This window comes from Crinia signifera, chromosome 1 (genome assembly GCF_055691185.1).
Source record: "Crinia signifera chromosome 1, ASM5569118v1, whole genome shotgun sequence".
In the NCBI taxonomy this organism is placed as follows: domain Eukaryota; kingdom Metazoa; phylum Chordata; class Amphibia; order Anura; family Myobatrachidae; genus Crinia; species Crinia signifera.
The window spans coordinates 423,552,081-423,578,876 of NC_139217.1; the positions used below are offsets into that span (position 1 = coordinate 423,552,081).

General features: G+C 43.6%; 1 protein-coding gene across 6 annotated transcripts in view; it reads left to right on the plus strand.

Moving 5' to 3' along the window:
• FCHO2 (FCH and mu domain containing endocytic adaptor 2) overlaps positions 1-26,796 on the plus strand; it is a 113,495-nt gene that overhangs the window by 6,743 nt on the left and 79,956 nt on the right. For all 6 annotated transcript variants that reach the window (XM_083151892.1, XM_083151894.1, XM_083151893.1 and 3 more), the window contains exons 2-6: positions 19,912-20,003; positions 24,247-24,321; positions 24,414-24,555; positions 24,653-24,805; positions 26,345-26,449. In XM_083151892.1, the coding sequence (XP_083008018.1) occupies positions 19,912-20,003; positions 24,247-24,321; positions 24,414-24,555; positions 24,653-24,805; positions 26,345-26,449 (567 nt within the window). The remainder of the gene's footprint in view (positions 1-19,911; positions 20,004-24,246; positions 24,322-24,413; positions 24,556-24,652; positions 24,806-26,344; positions 26,450-26,796) is intronic.

A 26,796-nucleotide genomic window follows, 5' to 3' on the forward strand; every position in this document is an offset into this window, starting at 1 on the left:
CAGACTTCTCTTCTGGCGTTGAACAAACAGTCCCGGCAAGCGGCTAGCTGGCCTTTGCTGCCCAACGAGGACTGGATGACCGCATATGCCCTTATCATATGTCTTGTGGTTGAGACTGCGATCTATGTATGTGATGAAAATGTATTGAATTAATTAAGCCAATTTCAGAAGCAGAGCAGATGGTGCTAGTGTTGTGCTGGACAAGGCTTCTCTTGCTGTATATATTGTATTATATTTGCACAGCTGCGGTGTTAAGGAATAGTAAGGGCCTGACTCTTCTCCCTGCTGCCCCTGTGGTAAAATAATGTCAAAGTGGCGATAAAGTAACTCAAATTATTTTGCCTCAGTTCAAGTATTAGTGCTGAAATAAGGGCCCCATAAACTGAAAATGTCTTGATTATTATTTCAGTTAATTAAAATAGCGTATAATAGAGCTAGTGGTGACTGCCTATCTTTGAATCTGTGAAAGATGATTTTTTCCCCCCTTTTGTTATACCCCTTTCACACCAGCCAAAATTCCTGGGTTGGCCCCGGGAACAACCCGCGACTAGTGCTGGTGTGCAAGGTTCCCAGGCCAAATTCCTGGGAAAACTTCCCGGGATTTCAACCCTGCTAGATATCAGGGTTGCTCCCACGACCAGCCCAGGTTTCTGTCTGGTGTGAAAGGTACTTACCCGGGTGGCAGGGTCCGGGCAGGGGAGTCCAGACTGCGGGTATCCGGGCTGGGCGCTCAGCGTCTGGCCAGTGTTTTCAAATCCAGAGCTTCCTGCCCTGCTGCCCAGCAAATAGCGCTACGAGCGTCCACCCGCCGCTGCCCGGATCCCTGCAGTCTGGACGCCGCTTTTCCTCTTACGCCAAAAAATACAGGGACAAGGGTGGTGTGAAAGAGGCCAACCCGGGAATGTCCCTGCTTGATTCAGGGACCATTTTCTGGAGTAAGTCCCTGCATTTTCTGGTGTGAAAGGGGTATTAGATGTCGGGACAGCTCTATTTAATTATAGTCTTATACAGTCTGTCCCATTGTCTGTTTTCCTGTGTTTGAGAGCAAATGTTTGCGTCTCATATGCTCACATACATTACCAGATTTTTGTTTCCACCAGATTGGGCAACTGTAATAGAGCTGCCCTGTTGGACACTATTCACGGGTGGAGCAGTAGAGAGCTGCTTGTTTTGGGGGGTATGGGTCATTGGGTAGACCAACCCAAGAACGACATGCATTGGGTCGATCACTGAAGGTCGACGTAAGCATTAGGTTGACATTGAAAAGGTCGACATGGGTTTTTCATTTATTTTGTCCTGAATATAGTCATGGATACCATATAGGTGCACTGCATCTCCCCCGCATGGCTCACTGTGCTCGCCATGCTTCGGGCTCGGTGCCTCACTACGCTCGGGACACTACTCTATTCTCCCTCCACGCCCTAGTGGATGGTAGGGCATGAAATGCCGCCTGTTGGCACAAGTCAGCTCAATAAATGTGAAAAACCCCATGTTGAACTAGCCATTGTTGACCTAATACTTGTGTCGACGTTCTATCCATGTCGACCTAATCTGTGTTGACTTTCGGTGTACGATGCAATGCATGTCAACCTTAGTTTTGTTGACTTAATGACAGGGCTGTGGAGTCGGAGTTGAGGAGTCGGAGGCAATATGAGTACCTGGGGTCGGAGTCGGCAAACAATGCACAGACTCCGAAAATTATAATTAGTGACTTCTCTACTGGAAGAATAAAGACCAATGCATGCAGTGCCTCACGTAACCGCAAAACGAACATGTTAAGTGACTGTGAAAAAGCATGCTTTTCATGTGCTTCACTATATGGCACGCAACGCACAATTCGGAGCACCAATACTTCTAAATGTATTCTCCCTTATTTCCACCGTTCAATAAGGTTTTCAATACCTCGTTGGTAGAAATCACCTGGTGTAGACTCGAAAAATTCATTCAACCAAGCTCTCCCACCATACGCACAACATCTTTTTACACGGATGAAGATCTTGTTTCATGTGCAGGGTCGTTTGTTTACCTTGGCTAAGCCATTCCTTACGCTGGTTCATATTGATGTACAGGCACCATTTTTCGTCGCCAGTAACGATTCGGTAAAGAAATCTTTCCTTGTGTCCATGAATTGAACAGTGACGAGCAAGCAAACCAGCGGAGATGACATCATCTCCAAGCGTCGGGACCGCGGTGATCCCCGCCGGAAACACCGATCGCCGTGCTGGGGGCAGCTCATCACCAAGGTAAGCTGCTTGGCTGCCCCCATGCACCCCCCAGCCATCATCCGGGCGGTGAATGGATGCTGCACACAGGCATCCATTCACCTCCGCCGCTGCTGTCTGCAGAGTATAGCAGACAGCAGCGCAGGCTGTCTGTGCCTCCCTGTCCAACCTGCGGACGCTGCGGTCCACAGGTTGCACGTCCCCCTTTGATGTAAATGAATTGGAGCCGGGTCAGGACCTGGGTAGAAGTCCCGTGTAAAGGGACACGGCGTGTCCCATTTACACCACCGCTGACCCGCCGAAGACCCGGTGTTTTGTGGCGGTGTAAAAGGGGTATAAGTTTACATGGACAGTAGGGCAACACAAGCATGAGGTTCACATGGTCACAGTCGACATGAGAAGGTCAACATGAGTCGTTACTATCCGCATGAACTATGATTGGAAATAGAAATATGTGCTGAGCTGAGCAAGGCAGCTGCCCAGAGTCATGGCGAGCACAGCTGCACACTAATGGTAGATCCACATGCTCCGATGTAGACCTAGACACTAAAATAATTGTAGAACTCATGTCCACCTTTTCCCCGTGTCCACCTTTTCCCATTTCCACCTTTTAAGGTCAACCTAATTACTGTAAATCCTATGGGCATTGTAAGAATGCTGCTCCCCTATCGGAATGTGGTAACATGAACCAGTAACTGCAGAAATATAAATTGCAGCAGGTCATGTTTTGATTCCATCCCTGTCTTAAACAGTGTGGAGTTTGTATGTTCTCCCCGTGATTGTGTGTGTGCACTCCAGTTTCCCCCTCACAATCCCAAAAATATACTGGCAGGTTAATTGGCTCCCAACAAAAATGTACCCTAGCATGTATGTACATAGGCAGCTAAATGTTTTTTTTTTTTTTTTTAATCTGCTGTCTAATTCTCGGTTTCTATGTTTGCTGATGTACCCCATTTGTGACTACAGGTGTGTTCTCATACACCATGCTATGTAGTCACACACAACCGCCTGTATCTGCACTGTAGTCCCAGGGCAACTTGGTTGCTCTGAGACTTTTATAGATTTCAGGATTAGTGAGAAAATATTATAATTTTTGCAGGACAACAGATTTGAACATGATGTATTGAGAGGGGCAGATTGGCATCTACCCCATGAATGGTGAGATTAAGACACAAATTTAAAAAGGTGCAATGCTACACAACTTGGTGCAGCACAGTAGTATGAGGATAAGTGTATGAGGTTCAGTGGGATTGGCAGATCTGATATGACTCATTGGCTATCGCTCTACGTTTTAGTTGACTGACACTAAAGGTTGTGTCTGCACAAGTCATGCCAGCCTTCTTTCATCACCAGTAATATTATCAGCTGCATGTTACTTCTGTTGTGACCAATTCTGGTTACACCCATCAAGCTTTCAAGTGTGATAACCCCAAGCAGTGTTGCACTTTCTGATCCTCATGCTGCATTTATTATTTTTTTGTGCCCAATCTTTAAGATAAGGTGTCATGAATACACTAACACTAGTGCTTGTTTACAAGTATTCCTAGGTATGATGTGTAACACCTATAGTAAGTCTATTGTGTTAGGTCGTTAACACACAAACATGCTTCTGCTTAAAGATCTGGGACACATGCACTATTCATTATTATTTGAGACTAAAGCTGGGTACACCTATATACAATCGTCGGGCCGTTCCGTTCTGGGACGAATGGCCGTTCGATTGTATAGGTGTGTATGCTGTCCCGATTCCCTCTGTACGATCGATAAACGGTCTTGTCCGTCCATACTCGGTCGGTTGAAGGTTCAGTGCTCTTTAATATTCTTCCGACTGGACAGGCCCATATCGGAACAAAAGTGCAGTGTGCACGTTCGATCGATATGCTGGCCGTTCTTGCGACTATACGACAAAATTGGAACGACCATGTGGGCACAAGAAAACAGGGATTGTATAGATGTGTACCCAGGTTAAGGCTGGCACAGAGATAAGAGAACTGTCCAAGGTGCTGACTTGGAGTCATGCGTTACATGATATCTCAGCAGCACTCAGGTCTAGTCGCCCAAAACAATTGAATAATCTTTTGGCCACAGGAGCTAATTCAAAAATGTAATTGTCCCCTATGAGGGGAAAATAAAATGGTTATGGTAATGCGTTTAGGAGCAATTCAATTGTTTCCCCCTATAGGGTCCACGTGTGCATGCCCAGACATAATGGGATTAGTCTCAAAACCAATTTAAACCCATGTAAAGTCCTGGTTAGGGCACTTAAATGGGAGCAGAGTTTCTGCTCTCCACCTCAGTAGACTGCAAGCTGAAACGTGTCCCCCATGGCTATTCGTGCCCGATGGAGCAACAATTGAATTGCTCAGTCAGTGATATAGCGACTGTTGCGGGAGGAAAACAACTAAATTTGTGTTAACATTGCAAGAGCTGTATGAAATATGTTATAAGAACTTCTAAGTTTAATAAGGTGTATTTGCATATTTTTTATTTTATTTTTACTGCTGCTGGAAAGTACCATACATTTGGTTCACGGTTTTGTGCCTAATGCACTTGGATGTGTTATTGTCAGAATTGTTCTAGGGCTGATAAATGCGTTCACCCGCCAGTGCCAACATTGCTGCACACATGCCGTTATTATGATGATAGTTATAGGAACTGATCACGTATTGTTTTATCAGAATCAAGTATTTGTTTGAATAGCTGTATATGGCAGTGAGGCAGTTACCCTGCACTGCTAATGTATGTCAGCATATACCGTGCAGGACATGGCTTATGTGTGTTCTTGCTTACTACTGTTGTTGCTGCAGCTCATTACAAGATCAGAATTTCTATTCTCATCCCTCGCATCATGAGGCCTGAATCCTGTAATCTTGTTATCCAACATTACAGGTATGTTCATTTCCAGAGAAGAGGCTCCAAATCCGACACACGCCTGTCCCTGCTCTATAATAGGGTAGCTGTTGCCTTTGTGTAATGATTGTATACTGCCTGTATAGTGCACTAAAGAACTCTATTATGGTTCTGTACAGAAGAAGTACATTTTACACAATAGGAGATGATGCTGCATTTACATTGTATGAAGTTCCTCATTATTTGTGGTCTCTGCATGTGGGCAGCTGATGTTCTCATGACAGTCTGCTTGTTCTCATGACAGTCTGCTTGTTCTCATGACAGTCTGCTTGTTCTCATGACAGTCTGCTTGTTCTCATGACAGTCTGCTTGTTCTCATGACAGTCTGCTTGTTCTCATGACAGTCTGCTTGTTCGCATGACAGTCTGATGGTTCGCATGACAGTCTGATGGTTCGCATGACAGTCTGCTTGTTCGCATGACAGTCTGCTTGTTCTCAAGGTATTGTGTATGTTATCTTCTCTGCTACCAAACACTTGATACTGTACCAAACACAGTAAATGCTCAGTGTTGTACCTCACACTGTAATAAAAGAGCAATGAAGTAAGAAATACAATGGGTGATTAGGTTATCACAGAGGCATCAGCTGTATGCAGACGAATCTCTTCTGAGGGTCCCGGGATGCTGGATTTGCCTTATGAGTCCTCAACCAAACTTTACTACTGGCATGGCGATGCAGAAATCCACCAGCGAACCAATCACTATTGCGCAAAGTAATAGCTTTTGTGGCTGATGATGATGATTGGACGGAACCGTATGTGCGGCAGAAGCCAGTCCTCAGCCTATCTGTTAACTGACATATATTTGTATTAGGTATGTAGTTGACACATTTCAGAAATGTTTGAGATAGAGTAAACCCTACACACACACACACAGCAACTTTTCTAAGCAATTTTGGCTAAGAAACATTGCCTACATCGCTGTGTGTGTGTCGGGGAGATAGCCATGCGCATACCTGTGCTTCACTGTCGCTGATAGCGACATTTGTGCTCACTGAGCATTCTTTTTCTATCACCAGTGTTTTCCACCTGAGAACACCGGCGCTGACAGCTCGCTCAGCACAAGGCGCTGACACATCGCGCAGTGTGATCAGAATGACCTAGTGTCACTCAGAACGCTCACACACATATCGCCGTGTGTGGAGGGGCCTTAAGTACTGTACACCTATATTATGAATAAAGTTGCGTTACTGTAAGCCTGAACATCCAAAGCAAGACTTCTTGCTGACACTAACATGCTTCTTCAATAAAGGTGTTAAATGTGTTCCGTGTAATGTGGTGAGTAGAGTTATTCAGTGGCTTTGACCCTGCAGGTGTCCTAGTTGCCATGGAAGCCTGTGTAAGAATTGCTCTATTTTAATCTATTTAGAGCCACTTTGGCAACTTCAGGTGTAAATTCCCTTTGACGTCAATAGAGAATTTATGCCAGCAGCTTCAGTGCATGGAAATTATCCCAATTTGTGTCTATTTAGGTCTACATACGGTAGGGCCCAATATATATTGCTACTACATAGATCTGGTGTATACCTGCTGGAATATTACCTTATTATACTAAAATGATTGGTTTGCACAAGAAAATGTTAAAAAGTCATATTTTTATACTTTGTTCAATTCTTTATTCTACTGTTAGAACATATGCTGGATCTAGTGTTCACTCTAGGAGTGACACCGGGCAGGGAAAAGGGGCGTGCCCGGGCCACCGACGTCATGGAGGGGGCGTGAAAGAGGCGTGCTTGGGCCGCCATTGTCATTAAAGGGGGCGGGCCCGGCCGCCACAGTCATCAAAGGGGCGGGCCCGGCCCCTCCGAATACACTGTGCTGTCGGGGAAGCGCCAGGCATTGCCGTCAACGGCGACGCTGGGCTTCCCCGTGAGGCTGTTTTAGCGGGGCGCTGCGAGACGGGCAGGGCGCATTTTGCCCTTTAAAAATCGGGCAGGGCGCAGCACCCCGCTAAAACAGCCTAGCGGGAACACTATGGATCTTAGCTTGCTTTTTCTCCTTTGTTACACACTGTAGTCTCATATATATTTAAAAAAAAAATGGAATATTCCTATTGGGGTTGTATAAATCATCCAGCTGTGCAGGCAATTGTATGAAACATTTGCTTCTGCCTTAGAAAGCAGGTAGCAGGGAATTAGCAATAGTGGACTACTTTTAAAACACATTAGAGGCTTTGAAATAAGATGTCATTTAATAAGGGGGTACTTCTTTACTTTCATGGCGCCGCGCGTCAGAGTCCCCTTGCGGGGCTCGCTTCGCTCGCCCACGCTGCGGGCTCGGTGGCTATTAATAAGGGTTATGGCAGAGCGCAGGGGTGGGGAACCTCCCACCCGCATGGCGGGTGATGGGGAATTCTCGCGAGAGGTCGGTAGTTCTCACGAGATTCCTCTTAATCAACAGCAGCCGGAGACTGTCAGTCCTATTCCTATTCTCTCTGAAATAGTAACAATCTTCCCGAAGGGTCTGGGAATCTCCCTGGTTTCACCTAACCCACATTATAACATAGAAACATAGTATTTGACGGCAGATAAGAACCACTTGGCCCATCTAGTCTGCCCCTTTTTTAAACATGTTACCTCAAACCATATCTGATCCTTGAAATTTAGAATGTATTATCACCTTATTTAAAGCCCTATAAGGAAGGAAATGTGTTTAAAACAATGGATTAAACCGTTGAGATGTTGAATAATTTGAGATATAATTAGTTGAAAATAAAACATGTAAAAAAAAAAATATATAGTCCTTCAGCAATGGGTACATCCCGCTCCTTCCTAGTCTTTCTGTGATATGAGATATTCTTAATATGAGAACTGTGGATATCATGCAGGGATAATAGCGACTCATTGGCTAGTTCCACTGGCCTTGTAGTAATAAAGTAACAGTAACTGAAGGTGCACTGCCTGTACTGGGCGTTTGGGGATACATGCATTATTACACTTTGTGCCTATCCTTGTTATGCTGGTCTTTTCTCATAATGGGGCAGATGTATTACTCCTGGTAAAGAGAGGGCTAACGAACCAGCCAATCAGATAGGTTTGAAAAATGACAGTTGCAACTGATTGGCTGGTGCGTTATCACTAGAGACAGGATTATATGCAATATAAAAATCTTGAAATATGCATGCAAATATGCATGAAAAATACTTAAAATATGCATGAAAAGTGTTAAAATATGCTACATTAAATAATAAAAAAAGTCATTTTTAACTTATTTATTTAAAAAGCAGCATCCTATTAGTTGCAAATAAACCTCAAAAATAGGCCCACAGCACCTGCAGATGTTTAGTGCTGTGCACAGGATTTTTTTTTCTTCCAGGCTGCTACAGCAGACTGCAGCGTCCTAGGCTCTTCTGTTATCAACTACACAGACCCTCATCTCCAGCGCAGATGGATCAAATGTCAACATACAGTAGCATGTGAAATCGGCACAGTGGAAGCCTTCCTCCCTGCGCCGCATACTCACTGTGACCCGGAGTTTCCTCCGCGCTGCGTGATGTCACAATCCTTCCGCCCACCTCCTCTGCTGCAGAAGTCTCTCTCTTGGCGTAAAGTCCCAGGCCAGGGGCAGGCAAAGGTTCAGGAGCTTTGTGGCATAACCCGCCCTGACTGACTATTATTAAAATAGGTTGGCAGCTTAGAGCAATGTCCCCCACACTGCGCACATATTGGCCCCGGCCTGCACACTCTACCACTACCTGGCCAGCAGGAGGGCAAATCAGTGCTGTGATTCGTGGATGGAAAGGTGGTGGGTCCTAAAATATGCACCATCACTACATTTTAGGTAAAATATGCAATAACAAGTGAGAATGGGCAAAATATGCGAATGCATATGCAAATATGCAAATGCATATAATCCTGTCTCTAGTTATCACCTTATCACTTTATTTATCTCTTTACACAGCTAAATACATCTTCCCCTTTATCTATTATTAGTCGTAACTGACTGTATAGGGGGCTGACAATGTCTAGGTCGACCACTAATGGTCACTAGGTCAGCCCCTAACAATGGTCGACATTCCAGCAGGTTGGTATTTCCAGAAGGTTGACACAAGCTTAAGGCCAACATGGACATAGTCGACACTCAAAAGGTAAACATGAGTTCTTTGTGGTTTTTGGTGTATGTTGTCATGTGCACCGTGTCCCCTCATATGGCTTTAGGCACGGTTCCTCCCTGCTCTTGGCACACTATTGTAGTCTCACTCTATGCCCACTTGGTTTATAAAGTATGAACCAGGTAGGTCTACACCAAAGAAAGAGTGAAAAATGTGTCGACATTAAGCTTGTGTCAACCTTATGTCATTGCCGACCTACGGTATGTCAGCCATTTCCAGGTGTCCACCTAGTGACTGTCTACCTAGACATTGTCGACCCAGGGACAGTATACCTTGACTAAGTACTAGTACAAGCTTGTAGATTGCACTTCTTGGCTTATCTTTAGCTCTCCTGTGGAAGCCATTTAGGTTGTGATAATTCCAGAATAATAATGATACCGTTTAGATCATGAATAACAGTAATGGCACTTGTTAATTATATAAGTTCCATCCACATTTGAAACAAAGGATCCAGTCAGATGTGGATCTTCACACCTGCCCGTAATCTGGTTTTCTGTTGCATGAGCGAGCAGGCCAGGCGTCCATTTGGTAAGAAAGGGAAAACTTGAGAACCCCAGAGGAAACATGTAGCGCCCCTATAATTAACAGATACCATGATTTCCGTGTGGCCAGCTCATTTAAGGGGGAAAAAAATGTATTTCCTAAAATGATATTTGATGTGTAATGACTGTAATTGCCATATTTCACGTGTCTGTTAGGTTTATTTGTTTGGACCTGTGGCTCACTATAGGCACAAGGGCATCCTACAGATGGCACATGGAAAAATGTAATTTTAATATAGTAACATAGTATTTAAGGCTGAAAAAATAGGTTAGTCCATCGAGTTTAACCTATCTAACTTGTAACTGCTGACTTGAGTAAGTCATACCTATAGGATTCCCTTAGTGCCCAAAAATGGATCCAGTTTTGTTTTAAATTCATTAACAGTAGTTGCTGTAACCACCCCCACCGGCAATGAGTTCCAGAATTTTACTGCTCTAATGGTGAAGAATCTTCTTAATTCGGTACATAATTTCTTTTCCTGGAGCCTCAGTACATGCCCGCGTGTCCTAAGTATAGGCCTGTTAGTAAACAAATCATCTCCCAGTTCCATATGATTCCCAATCCTGTATTTGAACACACCAATCATACGACCTCTCAACCTCCGTTTCTCCAGTGAAAGCATATTCAGCCTGGTTAACCTTTCTTTGTATTCTAGTGATTCGAGACCTTTTACTAGTTTAGTCGCCCTTCTGTACCTATTCCAATTCATTTATATCTGTTCTTTTGCCCGCATAGAATACATACCATTTACTTTATTAAAATGTTTTATTAAACAGATCCACTTCGATATTCCTAGCACTTTTTATTTTTTTAAATCAAGTAACCTGTTTGATCACTGCCAGTACCTGGAACTGGGTGACCAGTAATAAGCCCATAAAGACTTCTAAGTAAACGAACTGATTGAAGCCACAGGAGGCTGGTTTTAGGGAATATTTGTTCTGGCAGTACTGAAACTGGCTTTGCAAGGTCACAAAGTTATTAGCACATAAAGGGACAGGATTATGTTGTGCTGGCTTAAACACTTCTGCGGCATAATCTGACATTAATTAGTTTTTCTCAGAGAACCACTACAAAAAATGCACTTCTAAATTCCAGGAAAGTATAGTCACAAAGTTAGATAGGTGGGGATTATTCTAGCACTATACACTATAATGGAGTTTTTTTCAGTGCCCTGTTGCTACCAGTGCAGTTTTTAGAAATGTCCCTAAAATAGCACCTAGTGCAAGGCTCGCCAAACCAGTCCTTGAGATGTGACAACAATCCCCGTTTTCCAAATCACCTAGCTGGTGCACAGCTGTGGTCATTACTAACGGTCACATTTTCAAACCTGCTGCATTCATTCCTACTATAGATCCACAGGTTGCCTGATATACATGAACTGTTACCTAGTGCTTGTCCTGTTTCATGGTTTACGTTTTTTTTAACCGTTTCTTTTGTAAACGTCTAAGGTGCGATCATGTGCTTGGCTATCCGTACTGATCCGACAGATCGCTGAGAAAATAGGCAAAAATCGTCCCGTGTGTATGCCCCCTAATACTCTGCCCTCTTTTTTGCACTGCTCTGCAATAAAACTTTTCTGTAAGTTATTTAGCAAACTAGCTACAGAATGTCTGCAGATATTTTATGCTACAGGGGTACATTTATATAAATTGTATTTTAGGTCCTGGTAAAGCCATGTTGTTCTAGCCTAGATGGCTTTTCAGCTATGTTATTTGCTGTAAGTAGACAAAATGTTTGGGCTCTATGATGGTTTTCTGTCCAACTAAACAGACTCCACCATTTCATCAAAAAAGAAATAGTATAGGATTTATTTTTTTTAATTTTTATTTTAAAGTGTAGGTGTTATTATAATGCATTTAATTAACATGATCAAAGCCTTTAAACTTTAACACTGATGATGAAAAGCCTTGTCACTAGTATCTTCATCCTGAGGAAAGTGGGAGGACCACAAATGTAAATGTAGGTGACTGCATTCCACACCAGTACATTTGTAAACCGTTGAGATGTATAAGGAATCTTAAGATTGAAACACACCTAAACAATGGTGCGGCGGTGCAATTATTGTATCCACCGTCCACACTATATGACCATATTACTATAGACCATTACCTGCTTTAAGTAACAATGACTCGTTGCCTGCGGAATCCTCAAACGGACGTGAAAAAATTCATGAGATTATGCTTCTGTTCATCGGGTGTGGATCGTTTTGTCTACAGTACTTTGGTCGACAGTCATTAGGTCAACACCGTTGGGTCGGCAGGGGGAAGGTTGACATGGCTCAAGGTCGACAGGTGTTTAGGTCGACCTGGGACAAGGTCGACATGGGTTTAGGTCGACCTGGGACAAGGTCGACATGGGTTTAGGTCGACATATGCGTTAGGTCGACAGGTCGTTAGGCCAACAGGTTGTTAGGTCGACATTGGGGTTTTCACTGTTTTTTGACCCGAATGTCGACACAGTCGACATGGACACAGTTGGAAGTGAAATGCAGCCCCTCGCATCGCTCGCAATGCTTCGGGCACGGTGCCTCGCTGCGCTCGGCGCACTTTTATTCTCCCACCATGCCCTAGTGGATGGTAGGGCATGAAATACCGCCTGTCGGCTAAAAAAACTGTGAAAAAAACCATGTCTACCTAACGACCTGTCGACCTAACCCATGTCAACCTAAACACCTGTCGACCTTGAGCCATGTCGACCTAGAACCCTGTTGACCTCCCCCCTGTCGACCCAATTGTGTCGACCTAATGACTGTCGACCAAGTGTGGTAGACAATACGACTGTATGCCCTGTTCATCAAACAGTGGGGTCTGTTCAGTTCAGCAGCTGTGAATAGTGCAGAGCACAAGCAAGAAGCAGAGTACTGTACACATGGGTCTTCGCTGCAAATGTATGACAGCCTGTGATAAAGCGCATACTGTATTACCATGTCCCATAAGCTTTTCACCAGCAGTACCGATGCACACCTAGACAGCAGCCAGGTACCCAGTGCACATACAAAACATGTGCTTTGCTGTGTGTTATTTCTGGGGATGCAGTAATAGAGCTGGCATACAGTATACCAGGGGTTCTCAAACTATACTGCTCTGGGACCCCATCAGACAATAAAAATTATTACAGGACCCCAGCAAGTTACTACTGCATGGCCACCACATGTGTGGTCAGTGAAGTGAAGTGACCGCTTTTGTGACAGGAAGGAAATGGGTAATGGGGAGATTGAAAAGGGTGACTGGGGGATGGAAGAGGGAAGCTGTGGGTGTTTACTTAATGAGTAACTGTATACCCTATCCCCCCTCTACTGACCTGATGGTCAGCAACATAGAGTCGTGACCCCATGCTGAGGTGATCGGGACCCATTTTGGGGTCAGGACCCACAGTTTGAGAACCGCTGCAGTATACCAATGCTGTCACAAGACTAGGGTCAGGCTACAGGGTGGGAGTTTAGGCAGGTGGGTTTACCGTTGGGCACTGGGACGGCGGGGGGAGGTTGGCTGCTATAAGGGAGGATTAGAGTTAGGGGGACCCCTGTCAGGATTCCCTACTTTGGGGATGCTGGTGTCCATATTGTGACCATAGGCATTCTGACCGCCAGTTATCCGTATGTGTATCCCTTTCTGCTGATATTTTGTGTCTTCCCTGTCTATGGAATCATTCTGTACACCCACGTGTCTGCATGTATTCTAGATCCACATTATTTTTGCACTATTCACCCAGCAGTAAATATAATACAGGCACTATACTGCGTGTGCACAGCTAAATCACCTCTACTGTAACATCTCTACTGTGAACCCTTTTATTGAAGGTGTAATGAAGGAAGCACTGCATTTCTTTATTCATTATCCACTGGTGACCTTGTTGTTGTATTATTATTTTTTTTTGGGAAATCTTTGGAATGAATATTTGGTACTTGTTTCCTAGCACGGCCACAACGATCATGATCGCGGTCATCGGGGGTAAAATCGGGGCCATCGCGGGCATCGCATGCACTGAAAAATCGGGTGCGATGGGCCAGACGCGATGCCCGCGATTTCCTCATAGAGAACAATGTTAAATGCCTCAATTTACCCGCGATGACCGCGATTTCCCATAGGAAACAATGTTAAATGGGTCAATTTACCCAAATCATCATAAGGAAGAATGGTAAATGGGCCAGAAACCCAAAAAAAACACCCTGAACATTGACATGTCCCCCCAAAAGTACTATACGCCACCCCGCGATCAACGTGAACCCGAAGCGTGGCGAGCGCAGCGGTATGCGTCCTCCGACCTTTTCATACCCCCACTATCCACGTCGGCGTGGAGTTGAGAATAGAATAGTGTAGAATAGAACAGCGAGGGGACGCGGATACCTTCACAGTTATACGTGTCCCCTCGCGGGCTTCCCAGGTGTCCATGGCGACGCGGACACCTGTGAAGCCCGCGAAGGGACGCGTTTACCTGTGAAGGTATCCGCGTCCCCGCGCGGGGCTCGCTGCGCTCGCCACACTATTCTATTCTCAACTCCACGCCGACGTGGATAGTGGGGGTATGAAAAGGTCGGAGGACGCGTACCGCCGCCCCTCGCGGGCTCACTGCGCTCGCCACGCTTCGGGTTCACGTTGATCGCGGGGTGGCGTGAACTACTTTTGGGGGGACATGTCAATGTTCAGGGGGTTTTTTTGGGGGTTTCTGGCCCATTTACCATTCTTCCCTATGATGATTTGGGTAAATTGACCCATTTAACATGGTTTCCTATGGGAAATCGCGGTCATCGCGGGTAAATTGAGGCATTTAACATTGTTCCCTATGGGGAAATCGCGGGTGGACCATTTAAGCATTTTTGGCCGCATACGACCCGACCGACGCGATTTTCACTGTTTTCAATGCATTTCAATGGAAAAATCGGGGGCATCGCGTCGGTCGCGTCGCAGGCCACTAAAAATTACCCCCGATGGCCGCGATTGTGGCCGTGCTAGGAAACAAGTACCGAATATTTTAATATGGAAGAATTATTTTGAATGGTATAATAATATTAATGAAAAAAAAAAACTATTTCTGGTGTCTGTCTGTCAGGTCCAGTTGATTGATAATGCTGATGCAGATTGATACATATTCAGTAGATTTCCTCTCATCCCATAACAGAAGATTTAAAACCTTTACATTTTTCTGCCCAGGACCTTGCTGTGACCTTGGACTCTTGCCGGCCACATGCACGGTCTGAGGTTCACAGTCCGGTTTATATGAAGGTGGTGGAACTGGATGTGATATTAGTACTGTAGCCCAAAGTATCTAGACCTCTTCCTGTGTTAGGATCCAGTTAATGCAGGGAGAATGTGATACCATAGCCTGGACTATAGAGAGAACCTTCTGGCCACAGGTTAATGTGCATGTGGTAAACTTGACTTATAAGTATAGTTGCATTCCCCCAGTATTGCTGTGTGCATATAGCATCATGTGGTCAGAATTTGTCATCTATTGATTACCCCGCAGATGAATTCTGAGCAAAGCCTTTTCAGGCTGCCTTCATGTGATCCTGTCATTGAATTAAGTTCTCTCCTCAGTCAGCTCTATATTAATAGTCCCTTTTCAGTGACAGGTCTTTAGTTTCCCATTGGTGCCTATGTTGCTTGGTTAGAAGAAAGTTTTCTGAGAAACCGGCCTATGACGAAAACCTCACTGTGATTTCATTGGACTCGTGAGCTTTTGAAAAAAATCTACATTCTACTAAAATTGTGCTGTTGATTACATATTGTTTCTTTGCAATGAAAGGGGGCCACACAATTAATGTATTTGGCATAGCATGTTTCCAAATGTTGATGTTCTTGGGAAGATTACAGTGGGCTAGATATACTAAGCTTCTAAAAATTGATCAAGTGAAGAGTGGCAACCAGTCAACCAGCTACTGTCCTTTTTCAAACCCAGCCTGTAATATGGCAGTTTTAAGCTGATTGGCTGGTAGTTTATCATTCTCCACTTTATCACTTTAAGAAGCTTAGTTATAATTAGTTATAAGCTTAATTATACCAAGAGGCCCAGTATGTCTCAACAAGAACTCATGCTGGTGTTTAGAAGCTGTTATCATTGGCTGCTGCAGAATAAACATACACATTTTGCCAACATTTGATTGGCTTGGCATCTTTCTCTTTATACCAATATTTGCTAGTTCAAGTAGCCAGAGGATGATTTTATGCCCGCCAAGAACTATTTGTGGTCCCAGTATCCCTGATAATCTCCAAATTATCTCTTAAATGTCTTTACAGTTTTTTTGTTTTAAGGGCCACAAGGAGAGGTTTAAAGTAAGAACAACCCCAAAAATAGTGACCATATAATGTATTCAGTGTATAAGTGGTGCATAGTGCTATCTGCAATCCAGCACTTGTTAAAATCATAGTACCTAGGGAACCTCTGACCATGTAATCTAAAGTGGTTATAGAATGGTATTACTCCAGCCTTGTCATGGTAACGAAACCGGAGGGTTCGGTACGGACAATTCTCAATATGAAGGATCTCAACTCATATTTGAGAAAGTTAAAACCTAAAATGGAATCTCTCTGCTCTGTGATTGCAGGTTTAGACATCAAAGATGTGTACCTACAGATTCCCATATGGCCTCCTCATCAGATGTATCTCAGATTAGCTCTGAGAGATATTCATTACTAGTTTTGTGTACTGCCTTTCAGCATTTGGTCAGCCCCCAGGGTCTACAAAAGTCATGGCTGTCATAATGGTAATTCTTAGGTGACAGGGTGGTTCCCTAACCAGATGACCTACTCTTGAAGGCTTCTTCGCATGTTCAGAAGTTACAGAACATAGAGTTCATGAAGAGTCTCCTTGTCAAACATGGGTGGATTCTGAAGTCACATTTACAACTGACGCAGGGGCTTCTGTTCCTGGGCATGATTAAAGACACTCTGAATGGGTTTTTCTCTCTCAGGACAAAGTGTCAGCCATCCAGGGCATGGTCCGTCTGATTTTGTGGCACAGGAAGGTATCAGTGCTTCTGTGTATCAGACTCCTTGGTCGTATGGTAGTGGCATTTGAGGTAATTTCATATGCCCGATTTCACTCCAGACTATTTCAGCTGGACCTGTTAGTTCAGTGGTCGGGGGTCTCACTTTTTTCTTCGACACAGGGTATCTTTTGCCCCAAAGGCAAGACTATCTCTTCTTTGGCGGCTGGTATCATCGCACCTGCACATGGGAAAGAGATTAGGAGTGTGGGAATGGACGCTTCTCACTAACGACGCAAGCCTTCGTGGCTGGTTAGAGGTGACTTGCGGGTCTCAGTTCCAGGGTCTTTGTGCTCAACATGAGACAAGACAATCTATAAACATCTTGGAGCTGTCAGTAGTTGTTCTATGCTCTGCAACTGGCGCATTCTGACTATGCCACTGTGGCGGCATATATAAATCTATAGAGTGGCACCAAGAGCCATGCGGGAAGTCAGTCGGATCTTGATTTGGGCTTAGGAACAGGCCAGCGCCCTCTCTGCAATGTTCATTTTGGGGGTCGACAATTGGGAAGCAGACTATCTAAGTTGGCAATACATGGATCCAGTACAATGGGTTTTACAACTGAAAGTCTTTTGCATGTTATCACAATGGTGGGGCCTTCCACAAGTGAACTTTGATAAAAAATGTTGTCTATTCTGAAGTTTGTTCTGAACCTCTTGACCATGACTTCATGCTTTTATGCATTGCCTTGCAGCCATATAAATGGCTGAATTTAATATTTGCATTAACAAGCAGTTAACACTGAGTGTATTTTCTTTAGCAGTGAAGTAAGATCACAGGCACATTGCGTTATTTTGTGGTTAAAAACTATTGACAAAGCATGTGAACTGTTTGCAGTACATAATGATATTCTTGTGTGTCACAATTTATGTAGTTAACTGTTGGAGTGCTTGATTCAATTTTTATTTGTAACCTTTATTATTTTATGTAAAATAAAGGACTTACTATAATTTTACCTCAAAAAATGATTTACATTAGGTCTAATAGTCACTGCAGAAAAAAAGCTTACATGAAACTAATACCCCTTTTACACCGCCGCCAAAAACCTGTGTTAAGAGGCGGTGTAAATGGGTTAACCCGTGTCCATTTACACAGGAATTCTACCCAGGTCCTGACCTGGGTTGAACATGGGCAGGAGCTGGGTAGAGGGCAGTGTAAACGGGTACGCTAAGTCAACCGTCCCCGCTCCCCTTTACATCAATGGGGAAGCCCAACCAATGGGGGGGAGGGGGGTGTGTGTGTGTGTGTGTGTCTGTAAAAGGTAACAAACGCTGGGTCACACCCTGGTTGAAGCTGGGTCCAAAAACCCAGGTGCGAAACTGCGTTTTTTTGTAAAAGGGATATAAGAAAATGTTTTGTAGTTAATACCTTTCTGTGGCTTCTATTCACCCATCCAGTTTTTTACAATCCCTTATAATAAAAAAAACAACTAATAGGGAAATGTTCATTAAATAAAAAAAGGTACTTGTTTCCTAGCATGTCCATCGTAGGGCATCTGATCGCATCGCATGCCATATAGCCGCATACGATTCATGCGATGCATTTTTTAATTGTACAAGCACCCTAATGGGTGCTTACAATGTTAAATGCACCCCCACGCCACCCCCACTATCAACGCAAAGCTGAAGCGCAAACCCGAAGCGTGGCGAGCAAAGCGAGCCCACGAGGGGTGGCGGTACGTGTCCTCCGACCTTTTCATACCCCCACTATCCACATCGGCGTGGAGTTGATTGCGACGCTTCGGGCTCGCTGCGCTCGCCACACTGTCTAAAATCAACTCCACGCCGACGTGGATAGTGGGGGTATGAAAAGGTCGGAGGACGCGTACCGCCGCCCCTCGCGGGCTCGCTGTGCTCACCATGCTTCGGGGTGGCGTTGACTATAGGGGGCCATTTAACATTGTAAGGACCCATCAGGGTGCTTGTACAATCAAAAATCGTATACGATCGCCTCATATGCCATACGATTGTATGGCATACGATGCAATGCGATATTTTATTGTACAATATCGCGACGCATCGCATACCATCGTATACCTCATTTAGTGTAATGGTATACGATGCGATGGGCGCCGTGCTAGGAAACAAGTACCAACAAAAAATTGTTTTCCAAAGGATGAAGCAGTATTATGTTTAAAAACATACTTTAAAGGGAAAGGTACTGCTCAGCTTCTAATTTTTTTGCATAGCAAACAAAAAAATGCAATGTGGGTTTGAAGCCAGAATATACAGGTCATGTTGCAATCACATTGTGAATCTGTCATGTGCCTAGCACAGTGTACAGTTCTGCATATTACTCAACATAATGTACAGGCTACACCTCTCTCTATTTTCTTATGAAGATTTTATTTATTTTTATTTCTACCTTTGTAAAAAGCAAACACATACTGCAGCTGATACATAAAGGTGCATACACAGTGGGCGATTTTGCCCAGTGTATGGACAGCGATGATGGGGAAATCTGCGGAGCTGAAAATCGCTCCGTGCATACACACGGAGCGACTTTTGCCCGTCCAAGTGATTTTCCAGGGGGTGGACGCTATAGAAAGCCATTCACGTTGTCGCTCACCTGCTGGTAATACCAACAGATGAGCGGCCAGGCCAGCGATGATGTGGGAGCGTGCATCAATGCTCAATGCTGCCACGTACACACTGAGCTAAACTGCTTTCAGCTCAAAGTCGCCCCGTGTGTATGGGACTTAACATATTGGTATCAGTTTTAATGCTTTGTTCAAACTCTTAAGAGGGAATGCTAATGTTTTCTTAATGGGCGCCCATACACACACGCTCTAAGCAAGTGAAACTACATCTAATAGCATTCGAAGCATTAGCTTTAACAGATTCAATACAACATAATTTGTAATGAATGGAGTCTGCCAGAATTGTCTAATCCATAATCTACTGTTGTAGCGCTCTGTGTCAGGGACAGATAGTGGCACACCCTCAACAGTATTCCAGCCAGCCTGCAGGCAAGGACTACTGCTAAATGTTCAAATGAAGGATGGTGTAGATGCATTGTGCATTGTTTTATATTACCCAACAGGCATTTTATTAAAATTCTGTTTGTGTTTCTTTTATATTATAGAATGTTATTGGTTACTAGTTCTCTCAGTACTGAACTATGATTATGTCTTCCATAGGGGGAAAAGAATGGCGGCTTTGATGTGCTGTACCACAACATGAAACATGGCCAGATATCAACGAAGGAGCTGTCGGATTTTATACGGGAGAGGTAATATTCTCTGGAAATTAATGATTAATGCAGTTTGTGTTCATATAGAACACTCCTTTCTGAGCATAAGCAATTATCAGTATTGGTTTTATTATCAGTCATATACGTTGGTAAGGGGAAAGTCTGCAGACCTTGTATTGTGTGTAACTTGAGATGTTTGTTGATCTTCAGGCAAGTCTGCATTCTATTTAAAACGAATTTGACTGCATTATACAAAACATTTTACTTTTGCTTTTATTGAACATATATTGAGGGGAAATCAATTGTTTTTCCCCAAGGCCACCACTAGCTGGCACCTAACATAGCAATTCAATTGTTTCTTTGTTCGAGTGCTCTGACCCGCTTGGTGACAACCCGGTCTGTATGGGCACCATCAGTACGATAAAAAATATCCCATTGAAATGCACCCTGTGATCTCCCATCACATTAGACCCCTATTGGTTCAAACATTCACTGTCCTTTGTGAAGAAAAATCCAGTTCATCCACATGTTTGCTATATCCATTGGTCTATCTGACAAATCACCTTAAAGGTGTTAAGGCCCACACTGGGGTACTTGTGTATTATCACGGCGCCACCGATATTAAGTCGCACGACTTTTAATCGCATCGCAACCGGGTGCACACCGATGCGATTTAAAATTGTATAAGCCCCCTATACGATTTTAAATTGTATAAGCACCCTTATGGGTGCTTATAAGCACCCTAATGGGTGCTTACAATGTTAAATGCACCCCCACACCACCCCCAGTATGAACGCCAACCGAAGTGTGGCGAGCGCAGCGGTACGCGTCCTCTGACCTTTTCATACCCCCACTATCCACGTCAGCGTGGAGTTGATTTTATATAGTGTGGCGAGCGCAGCGCGCCACCGAGCCCGAAGCGGGCGCGCGCGTATTACTTTACATGTATTCCGCGTCCCATGCTTTGGGCACGCTGCGCTCGCCACTGTATATAAAATCAACTCCACGCTGACGTGGATAGTGGGAGTATGAAAAGGTCGGAGGACGCGTACCGCCGCCCCCACAGGCTCGCTGCACTCACCACGCTTTGGGTTCACGTTCATAGTGGGGGTGCATTTAACATTGTAAACCCCCATTAGGGTGCTTATACAATTTAAAATCGCATTGCATTGTATGCCATATACAATGCTATACAATTTTAACATTGTATGACATCGGGGGAAATCTCGTCGCATCGCATACCATTGCATGCCTTATGGTCTGCGATGGGCGCCGTGATACTACACAAGTGGTAATAGCTAAAGGACGCTGTGTAGTCTGAAATGCAGGGTTGTTTCAGTACAACTCCGCTTTTTATAATATATTGAAATTATTTAGCATTAATTCTGTGTAATAATTGACACTGTTTAGAATTAATGCAAACCTTAAAGTTGTACGAAAGTTTTACTAATCCCTACAAAACTGGCAAGATATTACACATTCCCAAATAAGAGGGTATGTTAGTACATTTTCTTTAATATTTTATTCCTTGCATAGCTTATTGGCTGTTTTTGAAGGCGTTCGTGAAGCTAGATGCAGTCTGTGACACTGCACTGGCTTCACTGACTGACCGTGACTTCCCATTGGATGTCCTACCTGTCAGTCACCCACGTGACAGGCAGTCCCATTGGTCTGTTGTGCAAACCCAGTAGTGCCGGCGGCAGCCCCCCTACATATGATCAGGTAGAGCTGCTGCTGGATGCTTGTATATCTCTGTGCCAATGTGTCTCCAAGATCAGTATACAACATGCTACAATTTAGCAGCTGCAGGTTTTTTCTTATACAAGTTCTGTTCTACATATACAGACTGACAGTATACAAGTGTCACATATCACATTGATCGGCACAGTCTTTGTAGTTGAGTTCTGATTTGATCAATAAAAGACGTCCAATATTAGCACAGTTGCATTGGACCTGGTTGCTCACTCACAGGGCTGCCATTAGGAATTTTGGGGTTGGAACTGTTTTCCAGTCTGGGCTCCTCACTTCACTTACCTCCCCCGGCTCCTGCTCCCCCATCCACTCTTCCACTGTGCTGCCATCAAGTCAGTACACCGGCGGCCAATTAAAATGCAGCACCAGTTAGTGAGCCAATCATAGGTCGCGTACCTGCAGCCGCTTTGATTGGCTAACAGTACACAAGCTCTGATTGGCTCAAAAGCCAGTGCAGCATTTTAATTGGCCACCGGCGCCCTGAGTTGATGAAGCCTGCACTCCAGGACCTGCTTCGTTCAACATTGCCCAGTGCGGGCAAAGCAGAAGCAGCGGGGTGCAAAATTAGCTGCCCGGGCCCCTTTCATCTCTCTGAGAGATCGAGTCCAGGACAGCTGTACCCATAGCACCCCCCTAATGGCGGCCCTGCTCACTCAAGCCAATGACATTATGCACTGCATGGTGTATTGCAGCTAGATGTTTTAGGGCACATCTGTAGTTTGGACACACAAATGTATGGAAATAAAAGGAAGAGAATACCATAGTAGAGGTCTGCCTGCTTATGAGAACGTCCCCCTCCAGAATCAGTGGAGTGGCACAGTGTCAGCCTCGTCTTATTCCTCTTTGTAACCAGAAACAGTCCCAGCTTTGTAATTCCATCTGTGTCCTATTTACTCTTGTATTATTGCATCTGAATTGTTGGCAATGGACAATAGTATTAACAGTTGCCATTTATTGTAATATTTAACCCTTTTCCGGCTGGTTGTAGTGTGCGGATGCTGCTGGTTAAGCAAATGTTTGGCTTGTGCCGTTAGAGGCAGCAGTGTCGGGTGTTCTACTAATTAGAGACATGTAATTGTGGATCATGATTCCTGATCTAATACAGTTTCATTAGAACCTAACTGACCACCACAAGCGAGGGCTTGACATACCTTGTGCACCTGGGTACACAAAGATTTCCCATTTTTTGAAACTTTTAAGATTTAATTGTCAAATATTGTTGCAATGCCTTGCATACATATCATTGAACATTTAAGCTATTTTCCATTGTGGAAATAAGTGTAATAAAACCATGCCAGGGGTCATATACTTGGTGTTTGGACAGTGGATAAGGTCCCCTCAGTGTACAGCCCAGCTTTAATCACTGTGTGGGTGACTACTTCCTGGTCTGTGCACTGTATCTGTATCGTCTTCCATAGTGATATCTAGCTGGCGGTGCTTAGGAGAGCTGCTTACAAGGTCATTCATTATTAGCGGAGCTGCTTGGTAATCCACCTAGTAAAGGGGAATTTATATTTTTTATTATGGTCATTGCAGCCAGTCAGCAGTATGTACCACCTATGAAAGGAGTACAACATCTCAGAAGGTCAGCCACGTTTGTGCACAGGTAACATTTATGGAGACAATTCGCATCTAATGTCTTTGCTGCCAAATGTTACAAACAGCATTAAACATTTGCCAGGTACCTGCTTTTTTTGTGAATATTTGAACCAAAGTACTCCCATGTAAATCCAGTTACTATTGATATAAATGTTTCCCAATAAATCTGTTAAAAAAAATCTAATTCAGATTAGTATTATAGTATCCATCTTCGTTCCATGTATCGGGTAGAAGTACCCTTCGCGTTTGTCTGAGCTACACATATCGGTGATCTAGCGAATGTATGAGTGATATTTAATTTAACACGACTCTTGTTGGATATAAACATGAGGTTCTGCTGTACATATGCATACATAATTGTCATTTATGTTTGTAACAGATTTAAAAATAAAAATAAAATAACGACGATAGTGAATGTGCCATGAGGCTGTATTTGAGCTTCTGGTCAGACTCCATGGGCGAATGTGTATTTTAGCCAGTAAGGAATCTTATATTCAGTGCTCTAGGTATTGTACGTCTAGCTCTGAAACATTCTCTGGTGCTATTGTATGTCCTGCAGGATTTCCCAATAGCATTTAAATCTTGCTTGAAAATAGTTTTATTTCTTAAGATGTGCATTGCTAATACCTAGCCCATCCCCGCCACAGTGTGTCTGTGGAAGGCAGCATCTCCATCTTCTTTAGCACATTTTTTGGGAATTTCCTCATACAGTGTAGAAGGGGCACAAGTCTAACACCTGTGTCAACTTCTACTGGCGAATAGAGAGAATCTTGTTAATGTGCATCTGGAACGTGTCCGTGTTTGGAAGCCATACATATTTCTCAGGGCGTAGGTGGAGGGTCACATCTAAAATATGTGAAATTGGAAGCCCACTTCAGGATTTTCTTGTCCTAGTAATTCCAGCAGTTGTTACAACAATTTTCTTTTACAGGTCAACAATAGAAGAAGCGTATTCCCGATCGATGACCAAACTCGCGAAGTCTGCAAGCAATTACACACAACTTGGGTATGTATGGTGTGTAGTTCACTAAGGAACCAGGTTTTATAATAGTTAACTTTTTACAAGAGACCAGAGAGTAAATGTTTCATTCTACATAGGACGTTTGGGCCAGTTTGGGACGTCTTCAAAACCTCAACAGAAAAGCTCGCTGGCTGTCACCTAGAACTGGTCCGGAAGTTACAGGAATTCATAAAAGAACTTCAGAAGTACGGGGAAGAGCAACTGAAGGCTCATAAAAAGGTCTGACTTGTGAAAGTGTGCATGTTTGTATACTGGGATCATTAAGAACTACTGGAACACTTACATGGACGATTACCCATTTGTTTACATTTGGCAGACAAAAGAGGAAGTATCTGGAACCTTGGAGGCCGTACAGAACATTCAGAGCATTACTCAATCCCTGCAGAAAGCCAAGGAGCTATACAACATCAAGTGTGTAGAGTGTGAGAGACTGAAAAAGGAAGGCGCAGCCCAGAAAGAGATAGAAAAGGTAACAGTGGTGTGTTTGTTCTGTGATGATGCTGGCGTGGTGTCATCCCCTTTCCTATACTGGTCTGGAACATGGCCATACATCATGGCAGCCTACAGCACTCTGCTTTTGCTGCAAGCTCTAACGTTTCACAATAGATGGAATAGAACAAGAAAACATTAGAAGCTGCTTCTGGTTGTGTTAGGGAGAACGGGTTCTATGTATCATAATTTTAGGTGAAATGCAGACGCTGAATAAAGAAGGTAACACAAGGGGAAATCCTCCATGTGATGTTACCAATCATGTTCTGCATCGCTCTCCAATAAATAATGCTTTTCATGTATTGTGTTATGTTCTGTATGTTCTATCCCCCCCTAGTTTAGTGCATCATGCATCCGTTATCTTAAATGTCTCCAGTTATGTGTAAAAGGGCAGTATTTATTACACATTATATTTTTGGTTTTATATCCTTACTATTGTTCTAAAAAGGCAGTTGTGAGTTTGTCATACTTTATTCTTGCATTTGTCACTTTACCATCATGGAATCGTTTGGCAAAATGACTAAAGGCCATAATCCACAAATCAATGCCGCACCAATTGCCTTATGCAAGGCACTAGTTAAAAGTCTGTCAAAATAACAGCTTCGTCACTATCTTCTACCTCCAATCTCTGGGCAGTATTCAATGAGGCTGATTCGCCATGTTCTACGGCGAATGTGTGCTATTTTCATGCTCTAAAGTGAATCTTTTTACTGAGAAAGTGAATCCCCCTATTCAACGTGCAATATTCGCAGACGGCGAACAGTGAATGACTGACAATTCACCGACGGACAATGACAGACAATTCACCACCGCTGTGGTTTTTCAATGTGATTCGCTTTGAGTGTATTCAATGATCAGATGGCGAATTGCTTTTTAAGTGATTTTCGCTGTGTGTCACCGTGTAGCAATCGCTATCTTTTTATGGTGAACTGTAATATGAACTTTAAAAATAAAGGTTTTTTTATTTTAAATTTGGTGTACAGCACATGAATATATATTTAATAAATTATTATTATTTTTTTTTATACATAACAGCCAGCAGGGGGCCGAGAGCCGCTCATTAGATATTCATATATTCACTGCTCCCGATCATTACATATGCACAATCGGGAGCAGTGCAAGTGGCTCCCTACCTGCGTCCCCTGCTAGCTCTCCTGGGGGACAGCTTGTGCTGGGAGCCCTCCTCCCCCCACATACATTCTAGGGTAGGCAGGGAGACTTCCATCTCCCTGCCTGCCGCCATCCCCCGCCGCAGGGGTTAAGAATCGCCGTCAGTGGCAGCGAGCCCATGCTGCATTGAATACGGTGACAGGTCTGACAGGGAAGGCTCCAGCCCTCCGGAACACGGTGACTGTGCAGCAAATCCTAAACAGGATTCGCTGCACATGCCGAGTATTGTCATTGAATACTGCCCTCTGTATTCACAGCTCCCTCTCTCCATTTTGAAGATCTTCTTGAGTATAAGATTAAAGTTCGGGGGGAATCCTTTGTACATTAATTAATTTTTTATTTACTTTAGGCATCAATAAAAGCCAAAAAAGCCACAGAGAATTATAAGGGATGTGTGGAGAAATATGCTGCTGTAAAATCTGACTTTGAACAGAAAATGATGGAGACCGCGCAGGTAAGACATCATTCATTATAAATAACTGGGCTGGACATAAAAAGTGATGTTGCCAATAGTTTTTTGTAAACCTATTTCTCTATCTTGGTATGAACAACACAAATGTCACATTATCGCAATTTTATTTTTTTAATATTTAACTTTTTTTGATACTAGAAAATACAAAACAGTAAATAAAGTTAACATTAGTTATTGTTGTTGTTTTTTTTTTTTTTTATAGAGGGGATGGGTACAAAACAAAGAAAGGGAAAGTGGGTGGGATCGGTATGGTAACAGTACAATAGTATAGTATTAGCAAAGTAGATAAATAATAGATATACATCATTATAACCATTCTAGCTTCCCCA